This window comes from Squalius cephalus, assembly GCF_949319135.1.
Source record: "Squalius cephalus genome assembly, chromosome: 9".
Taxonomy (NCBI): Eukaryota; Metazoa; Chordata; class Actinopteri; order Cypriniformes; family Leuciscidae; genus Squalius; species Squalius cephalus.
The window spans coordinates 9,147,186-9,166,799 of record NC_137130.1 but is presented as its reverse complement, the minus strand read 5'-3'; the positions used below and the strand labels follow the sequence as shown (position 1 = coordinate 9,166,799).

Sequence of the window (19,614 nt, the reverse complement as noted above, 5' to 3'; positions counted from 1 at the left end):
GTGAGAACAATACTACATCAGTTAGTCAATAATCCATTACGAATTTCTTCTTCCGTAGACCTTGAGAAACATGACAATTTTCATTTTGGGGTGAGCTAGAGCATATAATAGAGCATACACTAGAGTACCCTGGTTACTAGAGTATACATTTGTTACGAAACAACATCCTTAAAAACTGTTTTACAAGTTCAATAACTTGCTTTCCACCGACAGATGCTGTAATTATGTTCAGCTGACAGCTCTCAGTGAAGACTGAAACAAACCTGGTGCATTAGCCACTGTATACAATGGCCAGTATAGGCTCAGGGTAAAGTGTTTGTTTTTCAGAGTGCATGGGACAGGTAGGGGATAAGGAAAGGACAGACTGTGTTCTACAGTTACTGCTGCTGACAGTGGTATTTCATCTAAACCTTGTGCCAAGTGGAAAACTAGTATTCTGGATACAGGTACTGTAGGTGAGGTCGTTCAGAGTCGTTCTCAAAAGATTTAATGTAACTAAACACTGTAAAACTGACTAGCTCTACAATCTTTCCTTGTCTTAAAACATATGAGTATGAGATCATTGAGACAGGGATGCTTTAGCATAACAAAAACACCAGATTTGAAAAGTCTTGTTCATGTCCGTTTAAGTGAATCAGTTCAAAAGATCAATTTCACCCAGAATCAAGAGTGTTTGGCATTTTTCATAAATTAAAATGTATGTGGGTATTGGGTAAATATTACTGAACTACTATGAATTGATGCTGTATATTGGTGCATATAAATAAATGATTCAACATAATTTTTCAGTATGTTCATTTAGTGATAGGATTGGAAGAACTAACATGACAATTATTTTACTCAATTTTTATCACAATTTACTTGCGTATACATTTACTTATGTATGTATGTATGTATATATATATAAAATAATTATCAAAAATATTCAAAACAATGGTATTTAGAAACATTACAATTTAAAATAATATGACAAATATTTTATATTTTAGAATGTAATTTATGAATTTTCAGCATCCTTACTCCAGTCTTCAGTGTCACATGATCCTTCAGAAATAATTCTAATATACTGATTTGATTAACATAGGCTATATTGCTCAACCCTACAACATTGTATACAATTTTTTGCTCAAGTAAAAAGTAATTGGATTAAGGGGTAATTGTTTTTGCCCCACCATTATCATTTAAAACAATTACTTGCAAGTTATTCCAATGTTACGGTGCTGTGCCAACTGCCAAGTGCCATGTGACGCTCTGGAGGATTGTGGAAACTTCAGTTGCACCTCTGTGAGGCCCTTGGGGTTGAGAAAGCATGCACCTCTGCACCACGTGCAATTCAGAAGAACATTCACTGCGGGTTTCAGATGTCAGATAACTTCACTTTACTGACAGAGTGCTTGTCAGATAATAACTTTAATCGCAGGTATCACATCTTCATGTTCATTCACCTTTTGTGCTGAAAATCCTAGTAATTTGTTGACAGACTTTTGTTATTTGAGGCATTAGATTTTACTGACATGCCAGACAACCAGTAACTAAGATGTACAGCAATAGTGGAAAACTGAAAGTAACTGTCACGATACGGTCAAGAAACATAAACGAGGACTCAAATGCAGCAAAACAAGATAAGACTTTAATTAACAAAACAAGCAAAAAGGTACAAACAAAACTCCCACGTGGGGGAAAACACTAGAACAAAACTTAAACAGATCAAAACACTGGGAACAAAACACAAGAACATTAGACAACGTAACAGCACAGTACAACAGACACAAGGAGACTAAATAGGGAGGCAAACAAAAGAAGGTAACGATGACAACAGGTGGAATTAATTAAACCAATAACAAGATAAGAAGGGCGGGGCTAACAATGAACACGAGCACATGGCCCAACACAACAAACACCCAAGTGCAAAACAAGACAGGACAAACTTGTGACATAACCCCCTCCTTAAGGAGCGGCTACCAGACGCTCCACTAGGACAGGAGGGACAGACCAGGGCGGGACAGGAGGAACAGACCAGGGCGGGACTGGAGGGACAGACCAGGGCGGGACTGGAGGGACAGACCAGGGCGGGACTGGAGGGACAGACCAGGGCGGGACTGGAGGGACAGACCAGGGCGGGACTGGAGGGACAGACCAGGGCGGGACTGGAGGGACAGACCAGGGCGGGACTGGAGGGACAGACCAGGGCGGGACTGGAGGGACAGACCAGGGCGGGACTGGAGGGACAGACCAGGGCGGGACTGGAGGGACAGACCAGGGCGGGACGGGAGGAACAGACCAGGGCGGGACGGGAGGAACAGACCAGGGCGGGACGGGAGGAACAGACCAGTGCGGGACGGGAGGGACAAACCAGGGCGGGACGGGAGGGACGGACCAGGGCGGGACGGGAGGGACGGACCAGGGCGGGACGGGAGGGACGGACCAGGGCGGGACGGGAGGGACGGACCAGGGCGGGACGAGAGGGACGGACCAGGGCGGGACGGACCAGGGCGGGACGGGAGGGAGAGACCAGGGCGGGACGGGAGGGAGAGACCAGGGCGGGACGGGAGGAACAGACCGTCCATCGGGCGGCCAGGGAGGAACAGACCGTCCCTCGGGCGGCCAGGGCGGAGACTTTCCCTCGGGCGGCCAGGGCGGAGACTTTCCCTCGGGCGGCCAGGGCGGAGACTTTCCCTCGGGCGGCCAGGGCGGAGACTTTCCCTCGGGCGGCCAGGGCGGAGACTTTCCCTCGGGCGGCCAGGGTTCAGGAACTGGAACCACCGGCTTGGGCACTGGAACAGACACCACCGGCTCAGGCACTGGAACTGGCACTAGAACTGGCACCACCGGCTCGGGCACTGGAACGGGCACTGGAACTGGCACCACCGGCTCGGGCACTGGAACTGGCACCACCGGCTCGGGCACTGGAACTGGCACCACCGGCTCGGGCACTGGAACTGGCACCAACGGCTCGGGCACTGGAACTGGCACCACCGGCTCGGGCACTGGAACTGGCACTGGAACTGGCACCACCGGCTCGGGCACTGGAACTGGCACTGGAACTGGCACCACCGGCTCGGGCACTGGAACTGGCACCACCGGCTCGGGCACTGGAACTGGCACCAACGGCTCGGGCACTGGAACTGGCACCACCGGCTCGGGCACTGGAACTGGCACTGGAACTGGCACCACCGGCTCGGGCACTGGAACTGGCACTGGAACTGGCACCACCGGCTCGGGCACTGGAACTGGCACCACCGGCTCGGGCACTGGAACCACCGGCTCGGGCACTGGAACTGGCACGGGCACTGGAACTGGCACCATCGGCTCGGGCACTGGAACTGGCACCACCGGCTCGGGCACTGGAACTGGCACCACCGGCTCGGGCACTGGAACTGGCACCACCGGCTCGGGCACTGGAACTGGCACCACCGGCTCGGGCACTGGAACCACCGGCTCGGGCACTGGAACTGGCACGGGCACTGGAACTGGCACCATCGGCTCGGGCACTGGAACTGGCACCACCGGCTCGGGCACTGGAACTGGCACCACCGGCTCGGGCACTGGAACTGGCACCACCGGCTCGGGCACTGGAACTGGCACCACCGGCTCGGGCACTGGAACTGGCACCAACGGCTCGGGCACTGGAACTGGCACCACCGGCTCGGGCACTGGAACTGGCACCACCGGCTCGGGCACTGGAACTGGCCCCACCGGCTCGGGCACTGGAACTGGCACCACCGGCTCGGGCACTGGAACTGGCCCCACCGGCTCGGGCACTGGAACTGGCCCCACCGGCTCAGGTTCAGGAACAGACACAGACACTGGCTCCGGCTCAGGAACTGGAACAGACACAGACACAGGCTCAGGAACAGACACTGGCTCCGGCTCAGGAACAGACACTGGCTCCGGCTCAGGAACAGACACTGGCTCCGGCTCAGGAACAGACACTGGCCCCGGCTCAGGAACAGACACTGGCTCCGGCTCTGGCTCAGGAACAGACACCACCGGCTCAGGAACAGACACCACCGGCTCAGGAACAGACACCACCGGCTCAGGAACAGACACCACCGGCTCAGGAACAGACACCACCGGCTCAGGAACAGACACCACCGGCTCAGGAACAGACACCACCGGCTCAGGAACAGACACCACCGGCTCAGGAACAGACACCACCGGCTCAGGAACAGACACCACCGGCTCAGGAACAGACACCACCGGCTCAAGTGTGTGCGTAGCCCACACACACCACATGGCTGTGGCCATAATGGCCAGTGTCGCGGTCACTGAGGGCTCAGGCTCAGGAACAGACACCACCGGCTCAAACACAGGCTCGACGGTGGCCATCTTGTCAGGGGACACAGGCTCGGCAGGCGTGACGTGAACAGGCTCGGCGGCGGCCATCTTGTCCGAAGACACAGGCTCGGCAGGCGTGACGTGAACAGGCTCGGCGGCGGCCATCTTGTCTGAAGACACAGGCTCGGCAGGCGTGACGTGAACAGGCTCGGCGGCGGCCATCTTGTCCGAAGACACAGGCTCGGCAGGCGTGACGTGAACAGGCTCGGCGGCGGCCATCTTGTCCGAAGACACAGGCTCGGCGGCAGTGACGACCATCTTGTCCGAAGACATAGGCTCAGGAACAGTCTCTGGCTGGGCAGACGTGACGTGAACAGTCTCTGGCTGGGCAGACGTGACGTGAACAGTCTCTGGCTGGGCAGACGTGACGTGAACAGTCTCTGGCTGGCCGTGAACAGTTGCAGAGGAAGTCCTTCCTCTCCTCCTGCGTCTTGAAGCCCCCGAACTCTGGACCACCGGCACTGAGATCACTGGGACCATCGGCGTTGGAACCACGGGAACAGGCGATGAAGGACGCTCGGGGCTGAACCTCGCCGGTCCGTGGTCAAAGAATGACCAAACTGGAGAATACTGTCGGTGCTCACCTCTCGTATCTCCTCCCCTACGTCCTCCACGAGTTCCCCTGAATTTAGCCAGCCTGGTTCCTCTAAACTCCTCTCTGTCCCATGTGGTAGAAGAAAGCCCACGAGAATCCATGCTGCTGAGTCCTCAAATGGCTGTTACGTTCTGTCACGATACGGTCAAGAAACATAAACGAGGACTCAAATGCAGCAAAACAAGATAAGACTTTAATTAACAAAACAAGCAAAAAGGTACAAACAAAACTCCCACGTGGGGGAAAACACTAGAACAAAACTTAAACAGATCAAAACACTGGGAACAAAACACAAGAACATTAGACAACGTAACAGCACAGTACAACAGACACAAGGAGACTAAATAGGGAGGCAAACAAAAGAAGGTAACGATGACAACAGGTGGAATTAATTAAACCAATAACAAGATAAGAAGGGCGGGGCTAACAATGAACACGAGCACATGGCCCAACACAACAAACACCCAAGTGCAAAACAAGACAGGACAAACTTGTGACAGTAACAATCTGACTGATTCAGAAAATACCAGCTCACAAAGAAGTGTATGTGTGCATGTGACAGAATGAGCAATAAAAATCCCAAAGACGACCTAAAAGGGGTGACCTATTGAAACTAGAGGTTGCTGCTATGTGAGTTTCAACAAGTTGAAATGAACACAGAACAACTTAGCAAATCGAATAGCAACATCCTGGCAACTAATCAAGCACCACTCGCATTTTCTTTATGTGCCATTGCATTATAGCCTATTCATCTACAGTAGTATCTTATAACAATGATAAAGTTACTATAACAATGATAAAAATCTGATCAAAATTCTCTGTCGGGGCCAATGACAGCTTTTAGCAATATCTTCACTGGTTTGGAAAACAAGTTCCCCGGCACACAAGGACGAGAGCTCAGTCCATTTTTCACACTCAGTCGCTTTGGACAATTATCTGAACCGCCGGAGAGAGCTCAAGCGACGGAGGTTAGTTGTCAGCGGTGAATCAAAAGTCCACGGATGGCTTTCCAACAACAAATTAGCATGACTCAACAAGAACAGTGTAAGACACGGTTTCAAATAAATGCTCGATAAAAGGTGATCAAGAGCACAAATGGCATTAAATTGTACTTTTGGCACATAGACCATATGTTTTGACACAGAAACACACCATCCTTTTGTTACTTTCAGGCCATAGAGTCAAAAGATATAACCTCGTTGCCTCAGATATTTTCACTGACACCATGTTCAGTTATCTCCTGCAGAGGGTTGACCTGTGTCATGCTGAAGGAGCCGTGCATCATGTTACACACAGAGAAAACTAAAACATTGTGACTGATGTCTTCTGAACTTCATATCAAAAACTCATATTAAACACTGATTCATTTATGAATTAAACAAGGTGTTAATTTAACTTTGAGTGCCACTTCACAAGGATCAATTGACGATCAACACGTCACGCTGAAGCTGATGTTTCACTTCATAGAGATCATTGGGAGTGATTCAAAGCATTGAACATGCCAGGGCTGCACGATTAATTGCAATTAACATGAAATCGTGTTTGAACCGTTTTGGCTCATTGTGATTATTTTTAATGCGTAGCAGTAGCTTGTCAGTGACGTACGGCTCTGTGATCAGTAGTAAATGCTGCTCCATCTGAAAGCACTGTGAGTTTGAGTTGCTACGTTATAACGTGCATTTCAAAAAGCAACATGCGTCAAACATATTTCCAAACATCGGAAGCATTTATGAACCTCTTGTCCAACAAAAGACAACATTTAATAAATCAAAGCGTTTCAATCGTCTGTTTATTCAGCTACAGCGATAGTATGCCCATAGGGATTTCCTGGAATGATGTGCGTTGTCCACCGCGGGGCATATTTGGAGTTTCTGGAGTTTCTGGGCATTCAGATGGAGCAGCATTTACTACTGATCACAGAGCCGTTCTCGTAATCGTGTGCGGTTTCATTTCGATAAATCATGCAGCCCTAGAACATGATGTTGTCAGTCATGAGAAATCCCCTCAAGCCTCAAACGAATACAACAACAAAGATATCTTCTTTATTTTCTGACAACTGATGGCAAACTGATTTCTTCACCTGAAGGACAGACACAGGCAATCGCACACGCTCAGTTCTGCTTCTAAATGAAATAAAGGACCAATTTGGAAAGCTCTACATAACTAGGAAATATGTGCATCATACAAACACATAACACTTGCAATAAGACTTACTTCAGATTTTGTTGTCAGCATGTTAAAAATGGCACAATATTCTAATAAGGATAAAAATACACAAAATTTGCACATAAATAAGTAATAAGTAAAATATTTACTCACTAGATTTTAAAACAAGGCCAGTATTAATCTCAGATTAAACAAAGGTCCATCAGAGCAACTGCACCCATACTAAAAAAAAAACCAAAGGCTGATTTATAAAAGACAACATGTTCTAACAGTTAGAAGAACTGGTCTGATTGAATGCTTTTCAAGAGTATGTTAGCATTTCTGTGCTCTAGATATCCAGTCACCAAACCCATCATGATGGAACATTACAACTACAAGTGGAAAACAAATAACCAGCTAACTGCCTTATGAATGTGTGAAATAGAATGAAACCAGAATGATGACCAGAGTGTTGAGATACAAAAACACAAGAAAGAATTGAAATCTCCTAATATAGAAGTGGAAGGAGCCAATCTAATAGGGGTGGAGAGCAGAAAGGCCTTCTGGGATTCCCAAGAGATGAACTGACATTTCACAAATCAATAAGAGAAACGTTTGCTGACCTTGAGAAGGTCCTTGATGAAAATAGTGATGTGCAGTAGTATGAAAAAGAAAATCATCTCATCTCAATAGTAGTGTACCACCACAATATTGTTATATTAAATAACCATGTGGTAATGCATATCTCTGCATCATCCAATGATCTAAATACATACTTTACAAATGAAAGGAACTTCACCCTTTAAAGAGGATTATTATTACTATTATTTGATTATTTTCTCTTTTTATTTGGAACTTGGAGGCAAATGAAAAGATTGTATTATTCATAACAAGTGAATAGCAAAAATATCTTCATATTGCCACTTTATGTAACATCAGAACTAAAAGCAAAAGAATGAAAACAGCTCACAGAAGTATTGGGATAAAAGTTTATAGTTTTAAAAAATACTTATTTAGTTTAGTAAATATTTTAATTATAATATTATTTGTTTAACATTCAGTTTAACTGATAATTAATGTATCATAATAAATGTAATAAATAAGAAACATTTCAAGAACGTCTGGTGTGGAATTGAAGTGCATATATTCAATTTTATATATATTTTTTTTTTTATGCACTCATACATTTCTCAACTTAGGAGCACGTGTGCTCCTTGGGAAAACAGTAAGCGTCAAGCCCTGCATTTAAAGCAGAGTGATCTCTATATCATAGTATATATCAGAGAAATTCTAGAACAAATATTCCTCTCACACTTTCTCCATTATAACCTGTTAAGTCTTGTTGTCAAGGCAACAGCAGTAGCTCTGGGAGTCTGTGACAGCATGTGTCTGGTGTCTGTGATCAGCTTCAGGTCCAAACCAGCAGCCTGTGGTCTCACTTTCACCCATAACATCAGCAGCAGACTCCTCTCTCCTCACCTTTTTAAAACACTATGATGAATACACAGAATATCCCCATGACAACAAAACAATCAATATCTAATTTCCAAAGGAATGCAGAGTTGATTGCTTCAAACAGGACGTGCCAGCTCACAGCTTCTCGCTGGAAGTATCAAGCCAATTAATGATGAGTAAACACAGCACAGTTAAAACTGGTCTGTTTATATAGAGGCATTTTGGATTGGATTGGATTGGATTGGATTGGATGGATGGATGGATGGATGGGGTTAGTAGTGTTGTCAAAAGTACTGACATTTTAAAAATGTGACGATCCCAGCATTTCCCTCTAGCATGGGAATGGTTATAATTGTGCTCTTACAAACTATTCTAACGCAAACGTCCTGGGAAAATGTTTTTAGATAAAAACTGAAAGAGGTGTTAGTAATGGTGACGATGAATTCATGGGACCGTGGTGTAGTTTGTTTATAGCTTTTTACTTGGCGACTGCATATTGGCTTCAAAATTCATAAAAGTTGTGTATCTGTGATAATTATATTGATGGACAAAACATGCAAGTATCATACAATAATAATAATCGATAATGCGATAATCCAAAAGGGAAAATCCTATTGGTTTTTTGTCGAGGGAACCAGCGTGATGCTAACTGCCGGTTGGCCAACAAAGTGACGTCAATACCTGAACCACTCTATTGCGTTCAAGCGCTCAACATATATTTCTGTGATTGGCCATTGCGTTCCCGCGCTCAACATAGATGTCTAGAGGCGTTTAAAGGAGAACTCCGGTCAATTTTAACATTGAGCTCATTTTTTTGTCAATTTGGAGTGCTGTCAGTAGTAGTACAGAGAACAACGACAAAAATCGGTGTTGCCTACACCGTGTTATCCTCTTTTTAAAATTTGCACCCTGTTGACTTCAATGGGGCAATATTTAAGCCTGCTTTTAGCCTCTTTACATCCTTGATGTGTCATTACAAGTGCACAGGTCATGTGAGTGATTCCTTCAGAGTGAACACGAGTGAATCTGACTGCAGAAGATGTGAAAGATATGTATAAAAATGATGTTATTTAAGCCAGCGCACATACCTGTGTTTACATCCTGTTTTCGGTTGATGTCCAAAGTAGTCGATTGTCGAGTTCACGCGCATTGGTTTAGTACCTATGATCACGCGCGTGAACTCGGCAATCGACTACTTTGGACTTCAACCGAAAACAGGATGTAAACACAGGTATTTGCGCTGGCTTAAATAACATCATTTTTATACATATCTTTCACATCTTCTGCAGTCAGATTCACTCGTGTTCACTCTGAAGGAATCACTCACATGACCTGTGCACTTGTAATGACACATCAAGGATGTTAAGAGGCTAAAAGCAGGTTTAAATATTGCCCCATTGAAGTCAACAGGGTGCAAATTTTAAAAAGAGGATAACACGGTGTAGGCAACACCGATTTTTGTTGTTGTTCTCTGTACTGACAGCACTCCAAATTGACAAAAAAATGAGCTCAATGTTAAAATTGACCGGAGTTCTCCTTTAAGAAATCGTTCAACAGCGCTCAAAATGCTAGAGGGAAATGCTGGTATCGTCACATTTTTTTAATTTTGACAACACTAGATACACCATATCCATGCAATTACAACCTTACACCATTTTTTTGTGTAATAATCTGCATTACCCATTAGTCCAAGTTCAACACGTCACTAAACAGGATTATGCTGCACGTCATCAACTTTAATTATGCCAGCTGAACCAATGTTTTTCATTAACAGAGTAGGCAAGGACAGCAGAAATCTTAACAAATTTTGCAGAAAACCACCATTAATTTTACTCTTTGTCTCAGACTGTCTGGAAAACAGTAGTCATCTTGCTCCTCCTTGAGACAGAATGGCATTCATGAGAGGATGATCAAGCTCTCGATTAAAGTCTCTCTGCAGGGACAGCACGAGCCTTCTGCGTCATCTTATAAATAATCCATATGGACAGACGAGCGATGAGTCACGCACACTGTGTGAACCACAGGCAAACAGAAGAGCATGAGGAAAAGACTGCCAGGGATATGTTCATCTATAAACATGGATAATAAGTTTGGTTATATATAAGAGATGAATGCTCCACTGAAAACACTGTAGCAGATCCCACCACACACTCACTGGCTGTTTGTGGAAGTGCATTATTGACATTCCACAGCTGCCGTATGTGTGGAGTCATAATGTAGCAGCTGATAAGAGCCGCCGCCACTCCCCTCTTCAACTTCCACAAAGTAAACATTAGTGGGTTAGCACACTAATGCTAAACATTAGTGGTTTCATCATGATTCATTCCAGTTACTCAAAACTTTTACATGCATTCATAAAAAAAAAAGAATCATACTCGTTCCCTAAATCATTTAGTGGCACTTTCTGCAAGTCATCAGGAGGAAACAAAACGCTCTGTTATGAATGAGTCACTCAACAAATTAGCTAAAAACACTGAGGCGTTCCGACCTTACTGTGCATTCAGTAAATTAAAGTATGATTGTGTTAGCCTAAATAGCTTGTTGTGTGCATGGAGTTAGAACACATTAATAACAGTTTATTTTCTTGTTGTGAATGACTAAAGGCCAATCACGCCAAGAACAATAACTGGGGCTGGGCTGACATTATCAATTAATCGTTTTTAATCAATCTTCATTTTGATGAACAAACATCGATCCAAATCAATCTTTTAGTTTATGTTTTCTGTTGATGTGTGAACAAAACTTTACAAACATTATTTGTAGAGCACCTTCCTTCCAATTATCACGATCTTCGTTCACAAACGAGACAATCTAAAAATCCCATTTCAATAACTTTGGTTTACGAACGAGTTGTTCCAATTCATTCATTTTCTTAAGGCCCCAGTTCATTCAGATGATTCACGAATTAGATGTTTTTGGTTAGTTCACTCACGAAAAATATGTCATTCATTCATTTTATAAAAAAAAAAAGAAAAAAAAAGAAAACCGATTTATTCATAAACTAGGGCTGCATCCGAAATCAGATATTTCCCTACTTTATAGTAGGCTAGCGAGATTTTGAAGTGTGCACGCGGTGAACACTTTACTATCCCATGAAGCCACAGGAGAGGATTTGTGAATGGCAGTGAAGTGACGCAACTGACGCTGGTAGGTCACATGATAATGACAACATGGCGAATATAGGACGTCCGAATTACATTAATAATACACACATTCATACTATATAGAACATACTTTTTAGCGCTCGTGAAGTACTTAATCGAAAATAAGTGCCTAACGTTACTCAAGAGAGCATGCGATTTCGGACGCTGCCAAGCTGTTTCGTTTAAAAACTAAAATTTCGTTCAGTCCGCTCAACCAACGGAAATGCTCCTTCACAGCTCACACTCGAATACAATTGGCCCGAGCTATATATATATATATATATATATTTTTTTTTTATTATTTTATTTTTTTTTATTATTGAATTTTCAAAATTACAGAATTTGATATCAAGTTCTTGACACTTTTACACATTTCTTTTACACATTTTCACATTTGGTAAGTAATGTATAACTTGAAACAACAATAATTTGGAAAAAAGAAAAAAAAGAAAAGAAACAAACAAAAGATAAAGGGCATCACAAACATATATTAAATTCATTTAGCAGAGATACAGATCTTTGGGCTTTTCGATTTTTTTTAAACTTTACAGACTCAAAATACATTTTAAAGGCTGCTTTAAAATGAGCAAAGTTGGGTTTTGAGTTACTCCATTTAGTTTGATGAATATGAAATTTTCCTAATAATAGAAACAAATCCATAACATACATTTTTCTTTTAGAAAAGTCAAATTCATTTGTATGAAGTAAGACAGATGACAAATTTAAGACTAGGTTGCAGTTCATTTTAACACTTAGAAATTGAGACATCTCATACCAAAAGATTGAAGAACAGGGACATTCAAAAAATAAGTGCACAAGACTCTCTTTCACAATTACAAAAACATATAGTTGGTCTTTGATGAAGGTGTAGTGACAAATTGGGTCACCCCCAATGTTCAATTATTCACTTAATAGGCTATTATTATTATTTATTAATTAACAATTAATCAAAATGACGTTCAATTGGTTTTATTATGCACTAATGTGTTTTCGTACGCATTATATAGTAAGCTATGCATATTTTAAATTAATATCATTCATACTTAGGACAATAGTTATCCTATTTCGAGGGAGGACACGATTTGTCATGACAACGGAACAGGAGTCACGCGCTTCAAAAAGCAGCCACTTCTGTGAACGGAAAATACAGTCAGTGCATGGAGGTGAACGAGACCGATTCACTCACTTAAAAAGATTCGTTCAAAAACCATAATGTCAAGACGTTGGACTGTCCTTCACATAGTAATAGGGAGTTCCACATTACCAGAAAGAAACACTGTATACGTGACCTTAACCAAATTCTAATATATTAATATTAGACTACACATGTTCTCCACCCACTTGCAGTAAAAGTGTACACACAGCGCCACGTTGTCAGCCTCTCAGGAATATTTTAGCGCGTGTGTGATGCCATATACTTCTGATCAATAACCTTGAATATCTCATGCGTCATGACCAAATGACAAATAAATAAATAAATTTCGTACTTATCTGCCGTAGCTTCCTGGACAGTCTCATCTTTCTTCACCGGCTCTGTGGGTTCAATCGCACCATCGGTCTTTGTGCACAGAAATCTTCTCCCAGCTAAAGGCTGAATAAAAGGTCTTCCATTGTAGACAGTCTTTAATTTAGATATTCTGTCATCCCGATAAGCAGCGCTGAAGCAGTACGCGTTTGGTAAAGTCTTTTTGTGCCTTATAATGTTAGAGAACGAACGCTTAGGGCTGGTTTGAATCAACTCCTTGAGCACAATTGAAGCCCTAAACTGTAACATCTCAGTCTTGTCGAGCTAAATCAGTTTAATGTCCTTATTTTGAATAATACTAGGAGACAACTTGTAGTTCCAGAATCAACAGCACAGTCAATTTCCACACTTTACGCACCTACCAAGTACTGACTAAGCCAAGAGCATTTTAGTAACGAAGACCGAGCAATGCGTTTACGTACACGCCCAGCTAACGTATTATTGAGCAACGTGCTAATGTATGCATCAATTCTCTCACATCATTGGCTGAAAAAAACATGTTTCATTTTTGATTGCCATGCATCACATCCTGCAATGACTCACTGTATGACCCGCGTTGTAGGTTTTGTCTTTGACTTTGTAATGTTGCTTTTTGAGTATATAAGAAATTGAGTGAATGCTCTTTATTGTTGTCCTGAAAGCGTTTGCACATTTACCTTTTTAGCATAAACTAACACAGTACTCACCCTGGCCACCACATGTTTGAACTGTTGCCGTCTGGAGGACGCCTCAGATCACTGGACGCTAAGTAAATTAATTGTGTGTGCAAACTCAGCAATAAATAAATGATAAATAATTACATTGTGCATTTATACAAAAAAAAAAAAAAAAAAAAAAACACACACACAAAAAAAAACAATATTGGTTTAGGTATATTTCAACTTCAATTTGTTTATTATAGATAGGTCTAATTGTCAATGCAACAAGTTTTTTTTAAGTTTAAGTTTTTCCATCTAATATTTATATTTTATTTATTTTAATTTAACTTTATTTCAATTACAAAAACATTGTTTAGTTTTACTTTGCAATAACAAAACGATGTGCTTATATTTACCTGATATTTTATATCATATTCTATATATTCTATATGCTATTTATATTATACTGTATAGGGAAATCAGAGTTGTTGTCACACTTTTTACTCCAGTGAATATTCCTCACATTTGGAAAAATGACTATCTATCTAAAACAGAACTGTTCAGAGAAACATCATTATAGCTGACATATATGCACATAGTCTTTAATTAAATGTAAACCATATGGAAAAATTCATGCCATCAACTGAGTCGTCATCCATTTTATAAGACCAACTGCAATTCAATTAGACATAAAATCTGTTATAATGTTACATTAAATAAATAGTCATGCTTAATGATGCAATTTTAAATTATTACCTGTAGATTTTAATCTGATGCAAGAAAATGTTAATATAAGATGAAACTGGGCGAGATGTTAATATAAGATGAAACTGGGTGAGAAGTTTGCTAACAACAAAATTTGATTGTGGCATGTTTCAGAGAAAGCTGTTTATCTCTAATGGCTGTAAAATGAAGAGCTCAGGTCTGCATGGAGCTCAAGAGAAACCAATCACGACTGATGTTTCCATAATGTAAAAAGAGAAAATAACTGGATTCTGGTGATCAGTTCAGGTGTTGCTCTGGGGTTGTGCAACCATTCAATGACAGTTCAAGGACCTGTCAAGCGCTCTTTATGTTCTTGCGCACCACAAAACAGGCCTCCAAATGCACCAATCCCATGAAGCATTGGGAATGATGGTATTGAGTCAGTCTAAAACAACTTATGTATTTGAATATATCTGAATATTTTGCAATAAACATTAAATAGAATGTATTCTATACCAACAATTTAGGACTCATTGTCAATAGTCATTTGTAGAGTAATGCTTCATGGAACAAGTAGTTTCCACATAGGATCATTTTTCTTGGGAGTGGGAAAACTTCTGTAACTGAGGCCACTGAAAAAGTGGACAGTCGCTGTTGTTGTGCTCTACTACAATCCAGCAAATTGCAGATTTAACTCTGATTTTATCAAGAGAATCATATACAATATCTCTTGATTATCCAGAAAAATAAAAGCCATTTTATTCTGTATCAGAACAATTGTATTTTCTGTGTGAGTTTGTCCTTGAGGAAAACATTATAATATGAGTCATTCAGGCCCATTCTAGAAACTTCTAAACTTTTACAAGGCCTAAACCAAAAAAGAATGTAGTGTTTTACGCCTCCTACTGTCACAGTGAGGTAATTACACGAGGTTACGATTTCACTCTTGGCTTCAAAAGATAATAATCCGTTAGAGAACACGTATACAGTCTGATGCTGCCATCTTGTGGAGATTGTGTGAGAAATTGGATTTAGCCCAAACATAACAAAATAGCAAATATTTATTTATATTTATTCTTGAACAGTTTTCATCTAGTTATAAACAGCAATATGTCTCTTACAACAACAACAACAAACTACTGTGGCAGTAGCCTAGTGATGGTATCACATGGTAATATCACGGTACTTCAGTGGTATACTGTTGGTATTACCATGGAACCTGGGGCCTCTGATTCATATAAAATCAGTTTACATGTCAGTGACTCAGAAGTAAAGCCTGTCATATGAAATAGTGGCTAGACAAAATCAGTAAATAAAACAACAAAATATTTGAAACTATTATAGAGAGAATATGGAGATAATGCTCAGGGAGAAAAAAAAACACTATTTATTTAGATGACCAAACTGAGCAAAAAATAGCATTTTGGAGCAGTTGCTGATATTTATATGGCCAAGATGAAATTCTGATAGCTAATGTAAATCAATTAGATCTAAATAACAGTATAGCAGACTAATTACAATGCATAATATCACTTGCCACTCTATATCTCCCAATAATGAAGATGATTATTAAATGCTTAGTTTTCACAAATTAAAGATCTGTATATATATAATATAATAAACAAAATAATAAATAAAATATAAACAGATGAAAAAACTTATACTTCAAAATGTGAAATGTTTAAGTGTACTAAATTAATAGAAAAAGCTGGTTTCTGAAACACCCAATGCCGCAACTTGTTTCTGGTCTTAGATCATCAGACACCCTCGTCTGGGTGACCCAGCCGGGGATGATCATTCCTCTCTTGATCCACAGAAGCTGTGAAAAAAGCTTCATTTGTGGCTATGATGTTCTTGGTGACTCTTCTTTCCTGCAACCCTTGAATACCAAGGAGAAGCAAGCCCCTGCAACCCACCTCCACCCATGCCTTCTACATTCCTCTGCCAGCTCGAGATACCTTCTTGCGCTGGTGGGCCTCCTCTATCTGGGCTTCCCAAGGGACAGTAAGTTCCAACATGACCACTTGCTTGAAACAGTCAGATGTTAAGACCAAATCTGGCCTGAGTGTCATCCTTGCAATGTTTTCCGGATAATTTCAGCTGCTTCCAGGCCAACCTTCAGCTGCCAATCACGAGCTGAGGCTAGCAGCCCATAAGCTCCAGCTGAGGTTTCTCTCCCGCCTTGACAAGGGTGATGTTGTGCCTTATTGGGAGCTGGTGTTTACTCTGTTGGATTGCGATACAGATGGTGTCAGCTACTGCCTTCAGAACCTGGTCATGGAGCCACCTGTACCTCCCTTCTCCCAAGACTTTCAGGCAGCAGCTCACATAAGATGTGCTCTAAGCAAGGAACCTCTTGACAGGCACAGAGGTCATGCTGGGGTATTAGCTAAACCCCAGCAATGCAGGTTGGCTGGGATTGGAAGGAAATCATACACTGAATGGATCAAAAACTTGAGTCTAGCTGGTTCTGTCTTCCAAAGTTCTGCCCAGGTGATCTTACGTGGAGTTGTATGGTCACAATTAGTCCAAGCTCCCTGCTTGCACATATTGTTACTACTACTGTTAGCTACTCCGGCTTTCGCGTTCCTCTTCCACTTCTGCACGGACCTCTCCTTGGATCAGCTGATGTCTCTCTCTCCCCTGGGCTTTGTCGTAGCATAGTCTTGTGTAGGTACCAATCCCGGCTTGTCCGGCTGCCACATAGGCTACCAACAATTCGTTGCCCATATTCAGTACACCCCCCTCAGGCACCCCTGGGACTATCTCTCAGAAGGGTTTTCCGTAGCTTTGAAGGGAGCACGGGAAATAAAAATAAATGAGAGAGAGAGAGAGAGAGAGAGAGAGAGAGAGAGAGAGAGAGAGAGAGAGAGAAAGAGAGAGAGAGAGAGAGAGAGAGAGAAGAAACAGACAATACAATTATACTAATGTTTTCTCATAGGTACACTCTAAAAAATGCTTGGTTGTTTTAACCCAACTTTGGGTCAAATATGGACAAACCCAGCCGTTGGGTTAAATTTTTACATTACACTTTTAACCGAAAATTTGGGTTGGTCCATATTTGACCCAAAGTTGGGTTAAAAACAACCCAGCATTTTTGGGTCAAATATGGACAAACCCAGCCGTTGGGTTAAATTTTTACATTACATTTTTAACCCAACATTTGAGTTTGTCCATATTTTACCCAAAGTTGGGTTAAAAACAACCCAGCATTTTTAGAGTGTAACATATATATATATGTGTGTGTGTGTGTGTGTGTGTGTGTGTGTGTGTGTGTGTGTGTGTGTGTGTGTGTGTACGTGTGTGTCCAAATATTATATAAAATCAAAATCATAATAATAATAATAAAAAAAATCGTTATTTACAGTCCATATGTCCATTTAGTCTCACTGAACACCTTATTTCCTATATGCACTAGGGGGCACTATAAGGTGCCCTTAAGTGAGGTTCACTAAGGTTTTTTATTTGATTTTTTTTTGATTCCATGAAAGAAAACACATTCTAGCTGTTTGCATTGAACTTTTTGATAATTTAACGCTATTCAGGCTCCAGCTCTAATCTCAGGGGGACACAATATAGACAGGAACTGCTTTTGCAGATTCATTAGTGTGTACACATTACAGGACTGTTTATTTTATACAGCCTACAAGGGCAAAATGTTTATTTTTCTATTAAATCGTATCGTTCACAATGACTTGAATTACGCCTTCCCAGGCGAGGCGCCGCAGCCGGTCTGACATCCGCGCGGAGAGGCTTCATTCCGGGCTGACTGTGGGCGGGCAGTGAGGTGGTTATCAGCACTGAGTTTAGACGCACAGAGACAGTGCGTACGCACAACAAAGGGTGGAAGCACAACAGTGAGTGTGTGTGAGTCATTCTGCAGTTTCAAAATGTGTTAATATGATGTAGATGCAAATGAATAGAGGTGAAGACATATCGACCCACACGCTGCCCTCACAGTCATCTGTCTGAACCATAGACTGTAAAAAAATAGGTCTGAACGCATGTCATCAAAGGCAGATAGGCCTAGGCCTACTTGAAATAAGATATTTTAGACATTTTAGTCACAATTATAGTAACATAACCGTTTATACATTTGATTTAGTCATTTATACACTTTATTTTACTCTAAATATTACGCTTCTTCTTTTTTTTTTTTTTTTTCAAATTTTTTCTTCTACACTACCCATCCAAAAGTTTGGACACAATTAGGTTTTGTATAGTGCCTACATATGGATTTCTTAACGAAAATGTTTTTTTGTTTTTTTTAATGGAGGCGTTGGACCAAATACCGAAAGAAAAGCAGTAAAAAAAAAGTGTCCAGCATACATAAACCTTGTTAAATAAAATCTTAAACAGCAATTAAAAATGGTTTTCGTTAACTGAAATAAAACAAACATTAGATGAAAAACTTAAACTTAAATAACTTAGAAATATTTCCGTGGCAACTTAAATAAAAGAAGTTGAAGTAACTAATTAACTCAAATAAAATAAATCTAAATAGAAATTGGGAAAACATAAATCTAATAACAAGGAAAAAAACAAAACCTTACTTAAAGTTCAATTAAAATGAAATCTGAAAATATAAATAAAAGAAATTCAAAGAGCATCCCAGAGGTTAGTTGAGAAAACTAACGGAGTAGAGACTTAATATAAGATGGTTTTGATGTATTGTGAAAACATTTTTGGTCATACTTGCATTTTGTGTCATAGTTGGATGATTTTACTGTTATTCTAAAATGTGGAGAATAGTCATAATAAAGTTTGGCTTGTAGTGTAACTATCTTAAAAGCCATTTTTCTTTTAATTATAAAAAATGATGAAGGCCAGTAATTCCTTGCTATGCATATCGCAACTTCTTAGTAACACAAAGTTCAAAGCACAAATGTATTCAGACCACCGGTCCACAGCTGTGGTCAGAGATGTACAATGAATCAGACTGAAACTGAGGTTTTCTAGCTACGGTAATTTACTAAAAAAAAATTAAACATCCATTAGCATCTGTTCAATGAGTCACAGGTCTCAGGAAATATAAATAAATTCACAAATGAATAATTCTGTCTGATTTTT

At 41.3% G+C, this 19,614-nt stretch overlaps 1 protein-coding gene across 6 annotated transcripts in view; it reads right to left on the bottom strand.

Annotated features, from left to right (window-relative positions):
- The window catches only part of glsb (glutaminase b), a 51,041-nt gene extending 37,393 nt beyond the window's left edge, over positions 1-13,648 (bottom strand). For 3 of the 6 annotated variants that reach the window (XM_079880960.1, XM_079880963.1, XM_079880964.1), the window contains exon 1: positions 13,164-13,648. In XM_079880960.1, the coding sequence (XP_079737086.1) occupies positions 13,164-13,450 (287 nt within the window). In that variant the 5' untranslated portion in view covers positions 13,451-13,648. The remainder of the gene's footprint in view (positions 1-13,163) is intronic. The other 3 variants (XM_079880959.1, XM_079880961.1, XM_079880962.1) reach the window with 2 other exon arrangements.
- Between the last annotated feature and the right edge of the window lie 5,966 nt (positions 13,649-19,614).